This window comes from Antechinus flavipes, chromosome 4 (genome assembly GCF_016432865.1).
Source record: "Antechinus flavipes isolate AdamAnt ecotype Samford, QLD, Australia chromosome 4, AdamAnt_v2, whole genome shotgun sequence".
NCBI lineage: Eukaryota > Metazoa > Chordata > Mammalia > Dasyuromorphia > Dasyuridae > Antechinus > Antechinus flavipes.
In genome coordinates, this window is record NC_067401.1 from 133,493,603 (window position 1) to 133,508,106 (window position 14,504).

The 14,504-nt window shown below is 43.9% G+C and overlaps 1 protein-coding gene across 4 annotated transcripts in view; it reads right to left on the bottom strand.

Annotated features, from left to right (window-relative positions):
• Positions 1-14,504, bottom strand: part of IGFBP4 (insulin like growth factor binding protein 4) — a 211,781-nt gene that overhangs the window by 194,079 nt on the left and 3,198 nt on the right. For 2 of the 4 annotated variants that reach the window (XM_051994552.1, XM_051994551.1), the window contains exons 2-3: positions 7,042-7,205; positions 6,196-6,330 (exon numbers count right to left, since the gene is read on the bottom strand). In XM_051994552.1, the coding sequence (XP_051850512.1) occupies positions 6,196-6,330; positions 7,042-7,205 (299 nt within the window). Of the gene's footprint in view, positions 1-759; positions 2,276-2,839; positions 2,870-6,195; positions 6,331-7,041; positions 7,206-14,504 lie in introns of those variants that run through there. The other 2 variants (XM_051994550.1, XM_051994553.1) reach the window with 2 other exon arrangements.

Consider the following 14,504-nt stretch of genomic DNA (forward strand, 5'->3'; position numbering starts at 1 on the left):
GCCATCCCTCATTGGAGTAGGCAAGATGAATTTACATGGCTGTTGTGAGGAAGGTGCTTTATAAACCTTTAAGTCCTACATAGGGCTTTGGGTTTTTATATTATCTTATGTATCAAATATATATATATATATATATATATGTATATATATATATATATATATATATATATATATTATATTTTTGAGACATTCAGATCTTTGATTTGATTGATGTATTCCTGGCATGGAAATTGCTGCAAAGATGCAGTGTATCCAAACCCTATAATCCTGGAGAATTGCTTGGGTGCAGGTTAAGAGATTAAATAATTAGCTGCTGGATATATATATATATAGTCTAGAACTGGAAGAGATCTAGGTAAACTGTTTCATTTTACAAATGAGGAACCAAAACCAGGATGACAAAAGGTGGAATATGAACCCAAATCTTCTGATTCCAGAACCAGGGCTCTTTCCTTTGTCCTCCACTATCACATAGCCAGTATAAATCAGAGGCAGAAATCAGATCTTCCTGCCCCCAAGACTGGCCCTTCCTTCTTTACTTCACACAGCCTCTCAAGACTTATATAAATGTCAGTATTCTCCTATGTGAGTGGCATTGGATTTGGTATATGGAGTTGATTGAAGAAATTGTCTCTGTTGAAAAGGTTTAACAGGCCCAAAGTCTTGAGAAATGTCCTTGTCTCACCCAAGCCTTTTAGTCTTCAAATTCCTCCCTCACCCTACCAGGTTATCAAAAATAAATCAATCAGACAACATCACTGGGATATTTTTCTGTTTTGTTTTGTTTTAAAAAAAAAAACACACACACACATACAACAACAAGCAAACATCACTAATTGCTGATTTGGTAGGTCCCTATGCAAAACATGGTTCAGTGACCCGCCGTCTGCTGGAAGAAAACTGGCATGTCTCAGAATAGTGTATCCCACAGAAGTGACAGGGAAAAGCCTGGCCAGGCTGGCCATCAGGAAGGAGATGCTGCATAGGACAAGGGGGGAAGAGCAGGAAGGCTGGGCCAGGATGGGGAAGGAGACCTGAAGTCCAATAGTGCCTGAAATTTTGGCTATTGGTTCTTTCCTGACTTACTAGTCCCTCCTCAAGCCTGCTTTCCCCCTGCCTCCACTCCTTTCCCCCTTAACCCAAAGAACCACCCCCATCAGTGTGAATATGAGTCTCCTGGCTAAGTGATTTGCCAATGTGCTGTCTTCTTTGTCTGGGCTATAGGAGGCAACACAGGATCTTGCAGGAAGCCAATGACCAGGGTACCTAAAGTAAGGAGTCAGGAGGGGACAGGAAGGGGGAGGAGAATCTTTGGGCATGGGAAGCAAAAAAAGCAAAAAATCTAGTTATCTACTTGATTGAGAAGAGCTGGAGCGGGGGGATTGTTGGCTGAATCTCACAATTCTCTTTCCCCATCCACATCCTTGACCCACAAAAACTGCATTTGGGCCATCTCCAAACTCCCTACCTACCCTAAGGCCCAAAGTGGTTAGAAGAATAGGACCAAGTGTTTGTCCTCTCCCTATTACTTTCTCCAGGACAGGGACTGGATCTGTGACGGCACTGGTATAGGAGTTTCCAAGAAAGGAAATTCTCTTTAGTAGTGCAAGTTGACTTCTTCTCTGTAACTTGGAGTCTTCAAGAATTAAAAGATTAATTAACTTGCCTAGAGTCACACAGCCAGTCTGGAACCCAGGTTCTTCTGGTACTGCGGTCAGCTCTCTAACCATTACACTGAGCTGCCTCTATAGTATTCTTTCTAGACTGAGAATTCTCTTCTACAGACCAACCCTTTTCTGGTACCCATTCCCCTGGCCCACCAGACTAAGAGGGTGAGGAGCATACATCCCCAGGAGGCTGAAGACTGGAATTCAGGATCAATTTGGGGATATAGCCATGGGAGTCTACACACTCCCTGATCTTGGGCTACCAGAGCCCAAAGAAGGATTTCTTAAGGGGCACACTCACACCAAGGGGAGAAATCTGGATTAGAAATTAAGGCCAGGTCAGGGAGGAGGAAAGAAGGACTCTGTGATCTCCCTCCACCCTCCCCAATTCAAACACAGAGTCAGTGGGTTCCTTGGTCTCTTGGGTGGGGGGGCGGTGCTTGGGGAACCCCTGCCTGTGGGCCTCAAACAGCTCAATCTCGGAGGCTTTCCGACGCCTGATGGCAGTCCAACTCTCCTCTCAGCTCCAGCCCTCCAGAGAGCCTCACTCCTGTCTTCCGGTCTACACACCAGCATTTCCCCCGCTGCCCATCCAGGGCTGGATGGCACTGTCAGAGACAAGGGCAGTGAGGGGTTATTACACATATAGAAAAAGGTCAAACCCAGATACACCTCCCTCTTTGACCTAGTCACAAAGCCAAGGTGATAGTAACAGCATTAAGAGGCCCTTTGGTCTTTAATCTATCAACTAAGAGAAACTGGTTTTCAAAGAATCATAGATTTAAGAGCTGGAAGGGACCAAAGAGGCCATCCATTCTGCCTCTTAATTTTATAGATGAGGAAACAAGAGGCACAGAGTGGATGAATAAATGATGATATCATCACACAGCTAAATATTATCAAATGCAGTTTTTGAACCCAGGTTTTTCTAATTCTGAGTCTAGTATCTCATTCATCACATCAGAAAGCCTGTCAAGAGCATTGTTATTTATATAATTGATATCACACTTCTTGCCTTTTCAATGGGTAGAGAAGTAGAGGGAAAGAATTTTTTAAAATGAATGATATAAATAAATAAAAATAAGTTAGAACAATATTGTTATTCAATCCTTTCAGACTCTTCATGATCCCATTTGGAATTTTCTTGGCAGAGACACTGGATTTGTCATTTTCTTCTCCAGTTCATTTTATGGATGAGGAAGCTAAGATAAACAAGGTTAAATGATTTAGCCAAGATCACACAACTAGTGAGTGTCTGAAGCTGGATTTTAACTCATGTCTTGCTTACTCCAAGCTTGGCATTCTATGCACTGCACCACCTAGCTGACCTCAAGAGTGTACAGAACAGAAAACAGGGAGCCAGCAAACTGCTGGAAGATTGAGGATATGTTTAAGGACTGGAAAGAAGAAGGAATGATGATGATGGGGGGTGTGTGTGTGTGTGTGTGTGTGTGTGTGTGAGAGAGAGAGAGAGAGGAGAGAGAGAGAGAGAGAGAGAGAGAGAGAGAGAGAGAGAGAGAGAGAGAGAGTTGGACAGTTAGGGCTGAGATTATGTGAAGGTAAAATTTGAGAGTTTATTTTTTAGGAAGCCTGTCCAATCCAGGAATGGTTTCTCAACTTAGGTAGTTATTGTGGAAAGAAGGAAAGAAAGAAGGTAGGAAAGAAGGTAGGAAGGAAGGTAGAAAGGAAGGAAGAAAGGAAGGAAGGAAATAAAGAACTTCCAGATAAGAAAACTATCACACTATACATGAGCATTTTCTCTAAAACTCAGGCTTACGGAGGTATCTAGAGTAATAGGAGATCTAATGACTTTCCTAGAATCCAAGGCAAGCCTTGAACCCATGTCTCCCTGATTCTAAAGCCAACTTTCTTTTCCCTATACTACAGCTTCCATTCAGAGGATTTACCTCCAGAGTTCTGACTATTATGTGCTAGCAGAGCAAACATGATTTCTATTCTTCAATACTCTTCCATTAGATTATAAGCTCCTTGAAAATAGGGACTCTTTTGCCTCATTTTGTATCTCCAGTGCTCATCACAGTGCCTGACATATAATATATGTTTAATACATGTTAAATGTATAAAATGACAGAATCTCAGAGGCCAACTAATCTAACCCTTACCTATGCTGGAATCTCCTATACAATATTCCCAACAAATGGTTACCGAGTTTAAAAAAAAAATCCTACATGAAAGGAAATCAACTTTTTCTATTCCATTTTGATAGCTCTAATTTTGGGGAAGTTTTCATTTCAATTAAATCTAAATTTGTCTCTCTGTAAATTCCATTCACTTTTCCTAGTCCTGCTTTCTGGGGCCAAGAAGACCAAGTCTGTTGTTTCTTTGGTCAGAAGGGTACAAATTAAAAGGGCTTCTTGGGAGCAGGAGTGGGAGTGGGAATGGAAATGATAGCACAGGTGGGGTTGACTAAGCTTTGGTTCCTTGTAACCAATAACAAAGACCTCCATCATCCTAATATTTGTGGAAACTGGGGTGGGAGGAGGTCAAATTCCATGTTGGATCCTTTCTGACAGACCACATGGGCTTAGAGTCAGGGTTCAAATCCTACTTCATACTAATAGCTATGTGACCTCAAATCACAACTTCTCTGAATATCAATTTCCTTATCTACAAATAAGAAAATTGGACTAGATACTTCTAAATCTCTGATCCCATGTTCAGCTTTGACCAATTTCAGATCTTTAGCTATAAAATCTAGTTTTCATTGGGTTCAAATACAACCTTGTTAGAATCATAGGATTATGGCTGGAAAAAAGTCATAAAATACATTTAGACCAACTCCCTCATTTTTCAGAGGAGGTGACTTTTTAAAAATCATACAGCAATATGACAGCAAAACTGAGAATCATATCCTGGCTATCCTCTACCTGTCCAGAAGCAGGAGGAGAACCCTGGTTCTTTTCATAAACTTTTAAGTTGGTGGGGATCAGGAAAGGTGAAGAAGCTGGCCATAACTCCATCCTGGTCCAGTCAGATTGATTTTTTTCCTGCCTCCCAGAAAGAAGGAACTAAAATCTCAAGCCTCCAAGGACCAGGACATCAAGCTGGGGCCACAAATCTACAAAGCAGTTAGCAACCAATAAGATGGCCAGACTAAAATATACACAGGTAAAATACAAAGACAGTCTACTATAATCACCTAGACTAGGGAGGCAAGAAATAAAGTTCTAGTGCCTATCTAACAAAATGGCCTTCTATGACTCATGTGACTTCTCTGGATCTGGAGCCCACTGATATTAAAAGACAGAGTTGGACTAAGTGATCTTCCTGCTTATTTTGTTCAGAAATGTCCCACACCTTGATGTAATAGTCCAGAAGATGTTCTTCTGGGAAATGTCCAACCCAGGAATGGGTTTCTCAACTTAGGTAGTTATTGTGGAAAGAAAAAAAAAAGAAAGAAAGAAAGAAAGAAAGAAAGAAAGAAAGAAAGAAAGAAAGAAAGAAAGAAAGAAAGAAAGAAAGAAAGAAAGAAAGAAAGAAAGAAAGAAAGAAAGAAAGAAAGAAAGAAAGAAAGAAAGAAAGAAAGAAAGAAAGAAAGAAAGAAAGAAAGAAAGAAAGAGGAAGGAAGGAAGGAAGGAAGGAAGGGAGGGAGGGAACTAAGGAGCGGAAAAAACAAAGGAGAGGAAGAAAGAAATGAGGGAAAGAAGAAGGGAAGGAAAGAAAGGTGCATTTATTAAGCACTTACTGTGTGCCAGGCACTGTGCCAAACATTTTACAAATGTCATCTTATTTGATTTTTACAATAATCCTAGGAAGTAGGTGCTTATTGGGGGCAGCTAGGTGATGCAGTGGATAGGTCCTCCTGAAGTCAGGAGAACCTGAGTTCAAATCTGACCCCGGACATTTAATACTTCCTAGTTATGTGACCTTGGACAAGTCACTTAACCCAATTGCCTCAGCCAAAAAAAAAAAAAAAAAAAAAAAAGGAAGGGTGAGGCATGTAGCACTTAAGTGACTGCCTAGGGTCACAGCTGTAATATGTATGTATCTGAGGCTTGATTTGAACTCATCTTCCTGACTCTAGATCAGTATTCCATCCACTGCATGATCTCTATGCTTGCAGAGTGATTATCATTGCAAAGGAAAGTAGGATGGATTTGGATTCAGACATCCCGGGTTCCAGACTCTAAAACTGCCATTTATCACTTGCTGGGCCTTGGGAAAGGTTCTTTATCTCCATTTCATCTTGGGTAAAAATGAAGATATTGGATAGGTGACCTCTAAGATCCTTTCCAGTCCTAAAATTATGCTCCTGGGGCTCTCAGGTCCCACCCTTCCGATGCCCAGGGCTCATGGTTCTATGATTGGAGTCAAGGTTGCAGTTAGGGCAAGGTTGGGATCAAAGTTGGCCTCAAAATTGTGATAAGATTTGAGGTCAAGATGAAGGTTCTCATTAGAATTAGAGTTGGGGTCTAGATTTCTGCTGGGTTTGGGGGTCAGTGACCTTGAGAGAAGACAGGGATTGGAGATCAGTGGGAAGTGTTGGAAGCCATGACTCATGACTTACCTGCTTGGGGTGGAAGTTGCCATTTCGGTCACAGTTGGGAATGGGGATCATGTATAGGTCCTCGTGGGTGCGGCCCTGAGATGCTGCCAGCCGCTCCAGAGCCCGATGTAGTTCACTCTGACAGGAACCCTGAGTCTGCAAGGGGTAAGCAAAGTCACATAACCTGAACTCAAGGCTCCCTGAGTGGATGGGGGAGGAGGGAGGACCTGGGAAGTATGGGAATGTCTAGGGGAGGAGGAACAGGGGTTGGGGTGAGTGCACTGCTACAATAAGAATAAGAACCAAAGGAGAAGGAAGCTGAAACAGAGAGGAGTTGGGGGGCCCAGAGGTACTGGGGGAAAGAAGGGTTGGGAGGATAAGAGGAATGGGGTTTGGGAAGATCCTGGGAGAGAGGCATAAAGGCTGAAGGGAGGAAATAGGGAAGGAAGGTACCAGGGCACAAGGGATACTGAGGGAAATGATCAAGGGATAGGACACAAGAGAAAAAGAGAAGGGGAGGGAGAACATGGAGGAGAGTCCAAGAACTGGGGGCAACTGAAAGGAAGTATCAAGGCTTGGAGGAGACTAAGAATATGGTAAAGGACCAAGGGGCTACTAGAGAAGAACAGATTCTTGAGAGGGATTGGGGAGAGGATGAGGGACATTAGAGTAGAGAAACAGGGCAAGAAAGGAAGAAAAAAGGAAAGGAAGAAGGGAAAAAACTGTGAGATGATGGTTAGTCATACATGCTACAGTAAAATGAGTAAGCAGGAAGAACCTTGGTTATTCCTTGTGTTTAATAAACATTTGTTGAATGCATGCCCCTGACTGAAAATTATCTGGGTTTGGGAGGAGGAGGAGCCTCACCATGGGTCGACTCTCTTCCCGGTGGGCTGCGCTCCCGAGGTTCTTCATCTTGCCACTGTTGCTGGTCATGACCCGGATTTTGGCTAAGTGCTTCTGCAGGCATTTGCGGTCGTGGCTGCTGCAGGGGCTGAAGCTGTTGTTGGGGTGCTCACTTTCCTCCTTGTCTGTGTGGTTGAGGAAGAAAGAGGGTCAGTGTCAAAGATGGGGGACCAAGACTGCACAACCTTTCCCTCTGCCCCCCACTCAAGTCTCCCAGTGGCTCACTGGAATACAGTATTTGACCTAAAATCAGAAAATCCTGAGTTTGGAGCCTGCCTCAGATACTTATAGCCCCATGATCTTGGAAAAATCCCTTAACCTCTCAGAACCTCAGTTTCTTTGTATGAAAATGGGGATAATTACCGCCTATCCTTCACAGGGTTGTTGTGGGGATCAAATGAGCTATGTACAATGTTTTGCAAACTTTAAAGTATTATATATAAATGCTAAGTTAAATACTTAACATGGAATCAGCTGGATGGTACAGGGGGTGGAGCACTGGGTCTGAAGTCAGGAGGACCTGAATTCAAATCCAGCCTCAGACACTTGCTAACTGTGGGACTCTGGGCAAGCCATCTTTGTTTGCCTTAATCCACTGGAGAAGGGAATGGCAAATCACTCCAGTTCCTTTGTCAAGATAAGTATTGGCAGGCTGTGGTCCCCGTGGTCCCAAAGAATCAAATATAACTGAACAACTCCTTAACCTCCCTGGGTCTCAGTTTCTTCAAAAGGGCTTTTGACTTGATGGCTTCTAAGGTTCCTTCCAACTATGATCTTATTGCTTTTCATGCATCCAAGGGGGAGACTCCCCCCAGGGAATTAGGGTATCTTGCCCCTTTGGGGCAGGGCTACCTCACCTGTTAGTCCTTAACCAAATGGGGAGGGAAAAGCACTGGCCTAAGCTGCAGGACACTGGCCATGAGCCTGCACTAGGGGTAGTATACTTAGTCTCCATGTGGACATGGCAAACACAATCTCCTTGTGCTTTCCCACCTTTGCCTCTCCGCCAGGAAGAATATTCATGTTCAAGTCCCTGAATCTGAATTGGTCTAGAGATGATTCACTAACAAGAGCTGCCCAGACAGTCCAGAAGGGTCTCTGGAGGCCTAGCAGGGAGGTCCAAGGCCTGCAGGTCTGCTCTCTGCTCGAGCCGCTCACTGGCCCTCGGCTCCCTGTCTCCTGTCAACCTGTGGGACCTGGCCCCACCTCCCTTTATGCTTTTTCATGCTGCTGGCTGGGCCAAGCCCAGGGGGATTCCCAGAGCCTCTGGCTCTTCTGACCTCCTTCCAAAAGATCTGAATCAAAATTTCCACTAATGATGTCAAACTGGGCCCAAAATGGCTCTCTCCATGGGTTAGGTGGGAGGGAGGAAGTGTGAGAGTGTGTGTGTGTGTGTGTGTGTGTGTGTGTGTGTGTGTGTGTGACTCAACTTGAATTCGGCTCATGGGTGTGATTGGATATGTGTGAGTGTGTATTAGGGTGTTGGTATATGAGTTTTGAATGATTGTATGTGGGTCTGAGTTAGTAATCAGGGATGTCTGGGAAAGTGTGGAACAGTGTAAGCGTGAATGATTGAGGAGGTATGTCAAATTCATGGATATATACAAGCACAAGAAGGGATATATGGAAATGTGTGTGTCAAACAAGGAAAAAGGAGAGAGACAGACAGAGACAAAGACAGAGAGACAAACAGACAGAGAGACAGAGACAGAGATGGACAGAGAGACAGAGAGAAAGGGACAGGGAGAGACAGAAAAAGAAAGAAAAAAATGGAGGAGATAGGGTGGGAGGGTAGGAAAGAGAGAAAGACAAAGTCAGAGATTAATACAGAAAGATAGAAACCCATGTATATGCCTTCAGTCCACTTGGAGTAGGACATCTACAGCCAAAGCCAAATCTTCCATGGGGAGAAAAAGGAAGAAATATAACTGAATTTTTATCCTCTCTCTTGGATCCCCAGAAGACTCCAGCTGAATTTAAACCTATCTCTTAGGTCTAGTCAAGTCAAGCTGATATTCTTTCTCTTCATCAAAAATGAAGATAACAGTTTAGGATGAAGAAAGAAGTCAAAAGCACCCCTTCGTGAATAGGGCCACCTCTAAAAACTTCAGTGTTGGCAGTCCATAGTCAGACCGAGTAAAAAAAACTCTCGCCAGGATTCCAGATGTTGGCAGCTTAACAGAAGGCCACATCTGGTTTGTGTCAGAGCCTTTTTTTTTCTCAAGGAGGTTACAGGTTCCTCCAGGCGTGGCAACTATCCCAGTGCCGCCTTTAGGTCAAATGGCATTTTTTAGCCCCAGCCAAATCCAGGTTTCAGCTCTCCTTTTATTCTCTGAGTTCTTTGAAGGGGGAGGGGAGGAGGAAGATATTTTTTTTTAAAGTGGACAAAAGGAAACCAACCAGGGAGGAAATCAGACTTTCAAAAAGCCTTTGACTTGGTTCCACACGAAAGGCTATTCCAAGTGAGTCACCATGAGATTGGGGAAAATGTTTTGTCCAGGAATAGGCTTAGAGATAGGAACAAAGGATAGGGATAAATGGGTATTTTTCTGGACACAAAAGGAAGTAATCTCAGGAACTGGTCCTTGGTCTCATCTTATTTAACATTTCTTTACTAATTATCTAGAAAGGAAAGTCCACAGGGAGCTCTCAAAATCTGCAGAGACATAAAACTTTTGTTCTGGGGAAAGAATCCAAAAATCTGAATTTGGATCCCTAATTTGCTGCTCACTATCCATATGATCTTAGGCAAAGTGTTCCACTCAATGGGCCTCAGTTTTTTTATCTGTAAAAATAAAGAGAGTTGGGGGTGAGTGATGTGGATCAGGGTTTCTTCCAGCTCTAAATCTTATGATTCTATGAATCATAGGATGACCTCACAAGTAGGCAGAAAGGCAGCAAATGAATTTCCTTGTGGCTAAGTAAAAGGTAATATATTTAAGGAGAAAGTCTCCAAACTAGCTTTAAAGGCTCTGGACTCTCTTTTACAACCCAACAAAGGGGTCTAGGAATCATTACAAACTGTTCCCCAATCATCATCCCTCTTGTTCTTGTGAACAAAAAGACCCATAAAATATTGGACATCCTTGTCACCTGGAAATAAAATGAAAAATAGCATTTTCTACTCATATACAATCACAGTGTCTCCTCAAAGAGGAGACCTTTAAATGGGAGATGAGGTCAATTGACTTGGCTCTAAAGAGTTATGAAACTGTCTGGTGTAGAAGAAAGGAAATTAAACCTGGGAAGCAGGTCACACAGTTCCAGGGGTTTTTTTATGTTTTGTTTTAGTTTTTTTGGCAAGGCAATCGGGGTTAAATGACTTGCCCAAAGTCACACAGCTAGCAAGAGTTAAGTTTTTGAGGACTGGTACTCTATCTACTATATCATCTAGTTGCCCCAACTCAGTTCCAGTCTTGATTCTGACAGTTACTATCTCTGAGACTGATGGAAGGTACTTCCCCAATTTGGACCTCAACTTCTTCTTCTGCCAAATACAGTTACGAATACCTCCCCTACCCGCTCCATGAGGCTGTTGTTTATAACTATTAGACACTCACTATAGGGATTTCTTTGTCAGCATTTATCTAAGGTCAGTATCGAAGATCCAAAGAAAAGGGGAAATAGAAAAAGGGAGAAAGAAGAGGCTCCCAATAAAGATAAAACAAAAATAAAAAACCTACAAAGATGAAGGCTGAGAAGGAATAGGACCAAATCCTCTAACACTATGAAGGACTCAGAAATATCCATGGAGATTTACAGAACATATCCAGGGATCATGGCACTCAAGGGTATTCCTGAGATGCCCAGGTCATATTGGCCCAGAGATTCTTAACTTGGGTTCTGTGAACTTGGGGTTTTTTAATATTTTAATTATTGTATTTCAATATAATTGGCTTCCTTTATGGTCCTATATATTTAAGAATATTATTCTGAGGAGGACAAGTCCTAGGTCTTTACTTGATTTCCCGAGGGGTCTCAGGGCACACACTCACATATACACACATACATACAAATATGATAAAGAATTCTGTTTTAAACAAAACAAAACAACAACAAAAAAAAGAATGTCCCACATAATGGGAAAAAAGCTTAAGGGGTTTTAGGATTTTTTTGTTTTTATTTTTTTTAAGAGAAACGGGTATTTATGATTCATGCCTAAATGACCTTTGTCAGAAAAGTCAAGGAGGGCAGTTCTGTTCTCCCACAGACAAGGCTTCTGTTATCATCAATGAGAGAGAGAATTCTGGGGTTAATTCAGTATGATATGTCTAACTATACACACACATACACACACAAACACAAACACAGTCAATGACATCTCCCCTCCGAGGTTCAGGGGCAGACTAACTTTTCCTCTTTGTTGATATTTGATAGTCCCTCTCCTAACAGGAATCCTTCTGCTCCTAAAACCGAGGAATCAAACCTTCATCTGTCTTCCATGCTTTACCTGTACCTCTTTTCCCTTATTGGGCTTTTTGGAAGCTCCAAAGGGGCAGCTCTCTAAGGTACTGACCAGAATTCAAAATGGCCCAGACCCAGCTCTATCACTAAGGTGCCATCACTGCCTGCCACCTCAGTCTCCAGTGTACATTTCCCATTGCCATGTGGCAGAATCACTCCTCTCTAGGTAGAACAACCCAAGATACCTCAAAGCTGACCCTCAGAAAGGCTTGTTTGGAGGGTGGGATTCCTGAGGCAAATAGTTTCACTTTACCAAGCTTCTTGTCTTGAATTAAAACAGTTAGACCATCATCCAGTAAGTGATGAAGACAGTCTCAGCTCTGATAGGTTAGGAAGAAAAATGGCCCCAAATTGAATCCAACTGAATGGATAACTCCCAGCCCAGGATTGATGGAGGTAGCAAGAAGCAGCTCGATGGTCTTCCTCTTCTTTCTACATAACTTTATTCTTCCCCTCAAATCCCTCCATAAGGCCCTTTATCCTCTTGACTCTGTCTTCCCTCACTCCAGCCATCTTTAGACCCCTTAAGGGAGGGGACTCATAAATTGGGCCAATGAAACTTTCCCTCCAACAAACCACTGCCAAAATCACCAGCCAAAAGAGGCTGCTCCTCCCTCTGCTTCCCCCTGGCTGGAGCCAAGACCACCCACACTGGGTACCACACTGGGTGGGGCACTCAGCACCTGGGCAGGCATCCAAGCCCTGTCATTGAGAAAGGGGGCTCAGCAGAGGACAAAGTGATCAGCCTAGTCCCTTCCTCTCAAGCTTGGCTCCAAGAGAGTACCCATTCCTATTTGACAGCACTATTGACCTCAGAGAGTAGGGCCCTGAATATAGGGCTCAAAGAGGAGATGCTCTTTTTCTTAATCATATGTTTACTAGCACAGAATTTGGTTTATCATTTGTTTGTGACTGGAAGGATACTAAAATTACACAATTCCCTACCTCTCCCCACTAATATCTTCCCAAACCCTTCCCTTCCTTTATCAACCCTCCAACCCACTTCCCTCTGCCCCAAGATCCCCACAGCTTCCTTGCCTTTCTTCATTGTCTCCTAGTTCCCTCCCTAATGTTCCCCCAAATGCTTGCTTCTCTCTACCAGTGTTCCTTCTTACTTGATGGTCTCCCAGGTCCCAGATTCTTACCTTAGCATTTCTTGGCACGTGCGCGCGCGTACACACACACACACACACACACACCAACACACACACATACATACATACATACACACACACACACACACACACACATGTTTCATCCTCTCCCTCCCTTCCTTTAGGACTCTTGCTTGACCTATCAGAAACTGATAAGATACTTCTCTATAACTCATTTCTGAATTTCAGACATAATCATGTACCCAATTGGGGCAAGTTGTCATTATCAGGAGCTCTGAACCCTCAGTCCTCATTCACTTTTTGTCTTGGAGCCAGAAAACTCGGGTCTCGGAGGAAAGCTAACTGTCCAAGGTCTCTGTCATTCAGGAAGCCACTGTGACATAGAGTTTAGAAGTCTATCGAAGAATTTAGACAGCCTGAGTCCCAGCCTGGAAGCTTGGTCACCCCAGCCCTCCTCCAGCTCCAGTCACTGTAAGAGAATGGAGGCAGAGAATCATGGCACAGGGGCAATAGCACTTATTCCAAGTTCTGTCATTCCCTAGTTTTGTGATCTTGGTCTGAATCATTTTAACTGTTGGAACCTCAGTTTCCTCATTTGTCAAATGGGAAGGGGTAGGATTCAATGACTTCTACTATCCCCTCTAAGTTTTAAACTTGTGGTCCTATAAGATCATGCCCCAGTGAGTCTGTTGTTTTTTTTAATGGACAGCTCCTAGTGCCCAAGGCATCCATAGGCCAGTTGAGAAAAGCAAACAAAAAACAACCCAGTCCTCCCCTTCTTTTGCCCACAACTGTCTGTGTTTCCCCCAAGGGGAGCAAGTTTCTGGGAATGCTCTGTTCCCATGAGGTGACTAAGTTCCTGGTACTGAGGAGATGCTATTTGCTATATGGGATTAAAAATTAACCCAAGCCCAACATTCCTCCTGCTCCACCCCCACCCCCTTACCCTTTTCCATCCTGGGAGGACTCAGGCTAGAATGTAAGAGTCCCTTATCTTGCTTTTATCTTTAGGCCCCTCCAATGCCCTCACTGGAAGGTGCCAATAGGTGATGGTCAACATATAACTCGTGCTGCTGTTGGCAGCAGATTCACGGAGCTCTTACGCAGATGTTTCATGGCCTCTCACCTCTGGCAACCTCTGCTTTGTTAATGCACAACCTGTCTGTCCCACTTGAAGGGGGGTGGAGCTGGGGGCCAGAGGGGGAGGGGAGGAGTGTTCTGCCTTCTGATGGAGAGGCTGAGAATCTCAAGATGAAAGGAGGCTGGGGGAGGGGGGAAAGAGATGTGAGGAGCTGGATCGGGGTAGTTCCACATGGAAGGGCACCCCAAACCTGCCTGCTCATCCCCTGCCCCCCTCCCTCCACCCACCCCCAACTGCACCCCCGTCTGAAGGGAATCTGAGTAAAGAAAGCTGCCTGAGCATCAAAGCTGGGAGAAAAGAGAGAACTCAGTGAGAAGAAGTGAGTACAAAGCTTCCAACAGATTCTTCTGCCAGGGCAAAAAGTAAGCTGGGAGCCTCAGCTAGTGCCAAACATGGACAGCAGGGCTGTTCCTACAGACCTGAGCAGGAAAGGGGGAGTCTCCCCTGCTTGTTTTTCCTGGGAAGAGATCCAACAGGGCCCTGAACTCCTGGGCACTCTCTGTCTGGGGACAGTACGTAGGGGCTGGTGGTGTTTGGAAGGTTCCAAGTTATTTTCATTCCACTGTGGACCTAGTCTCGAGCCTAAACCATCCAATCCTGTGAAGGGCAGGGCTGGGAGGGCACTGGCTGACCTTACCAATTGGACACCTTCTCCCCTTCCCTCTTAGAACTGTCAAGGGAGGGAGCATGGAACAGAAAACACG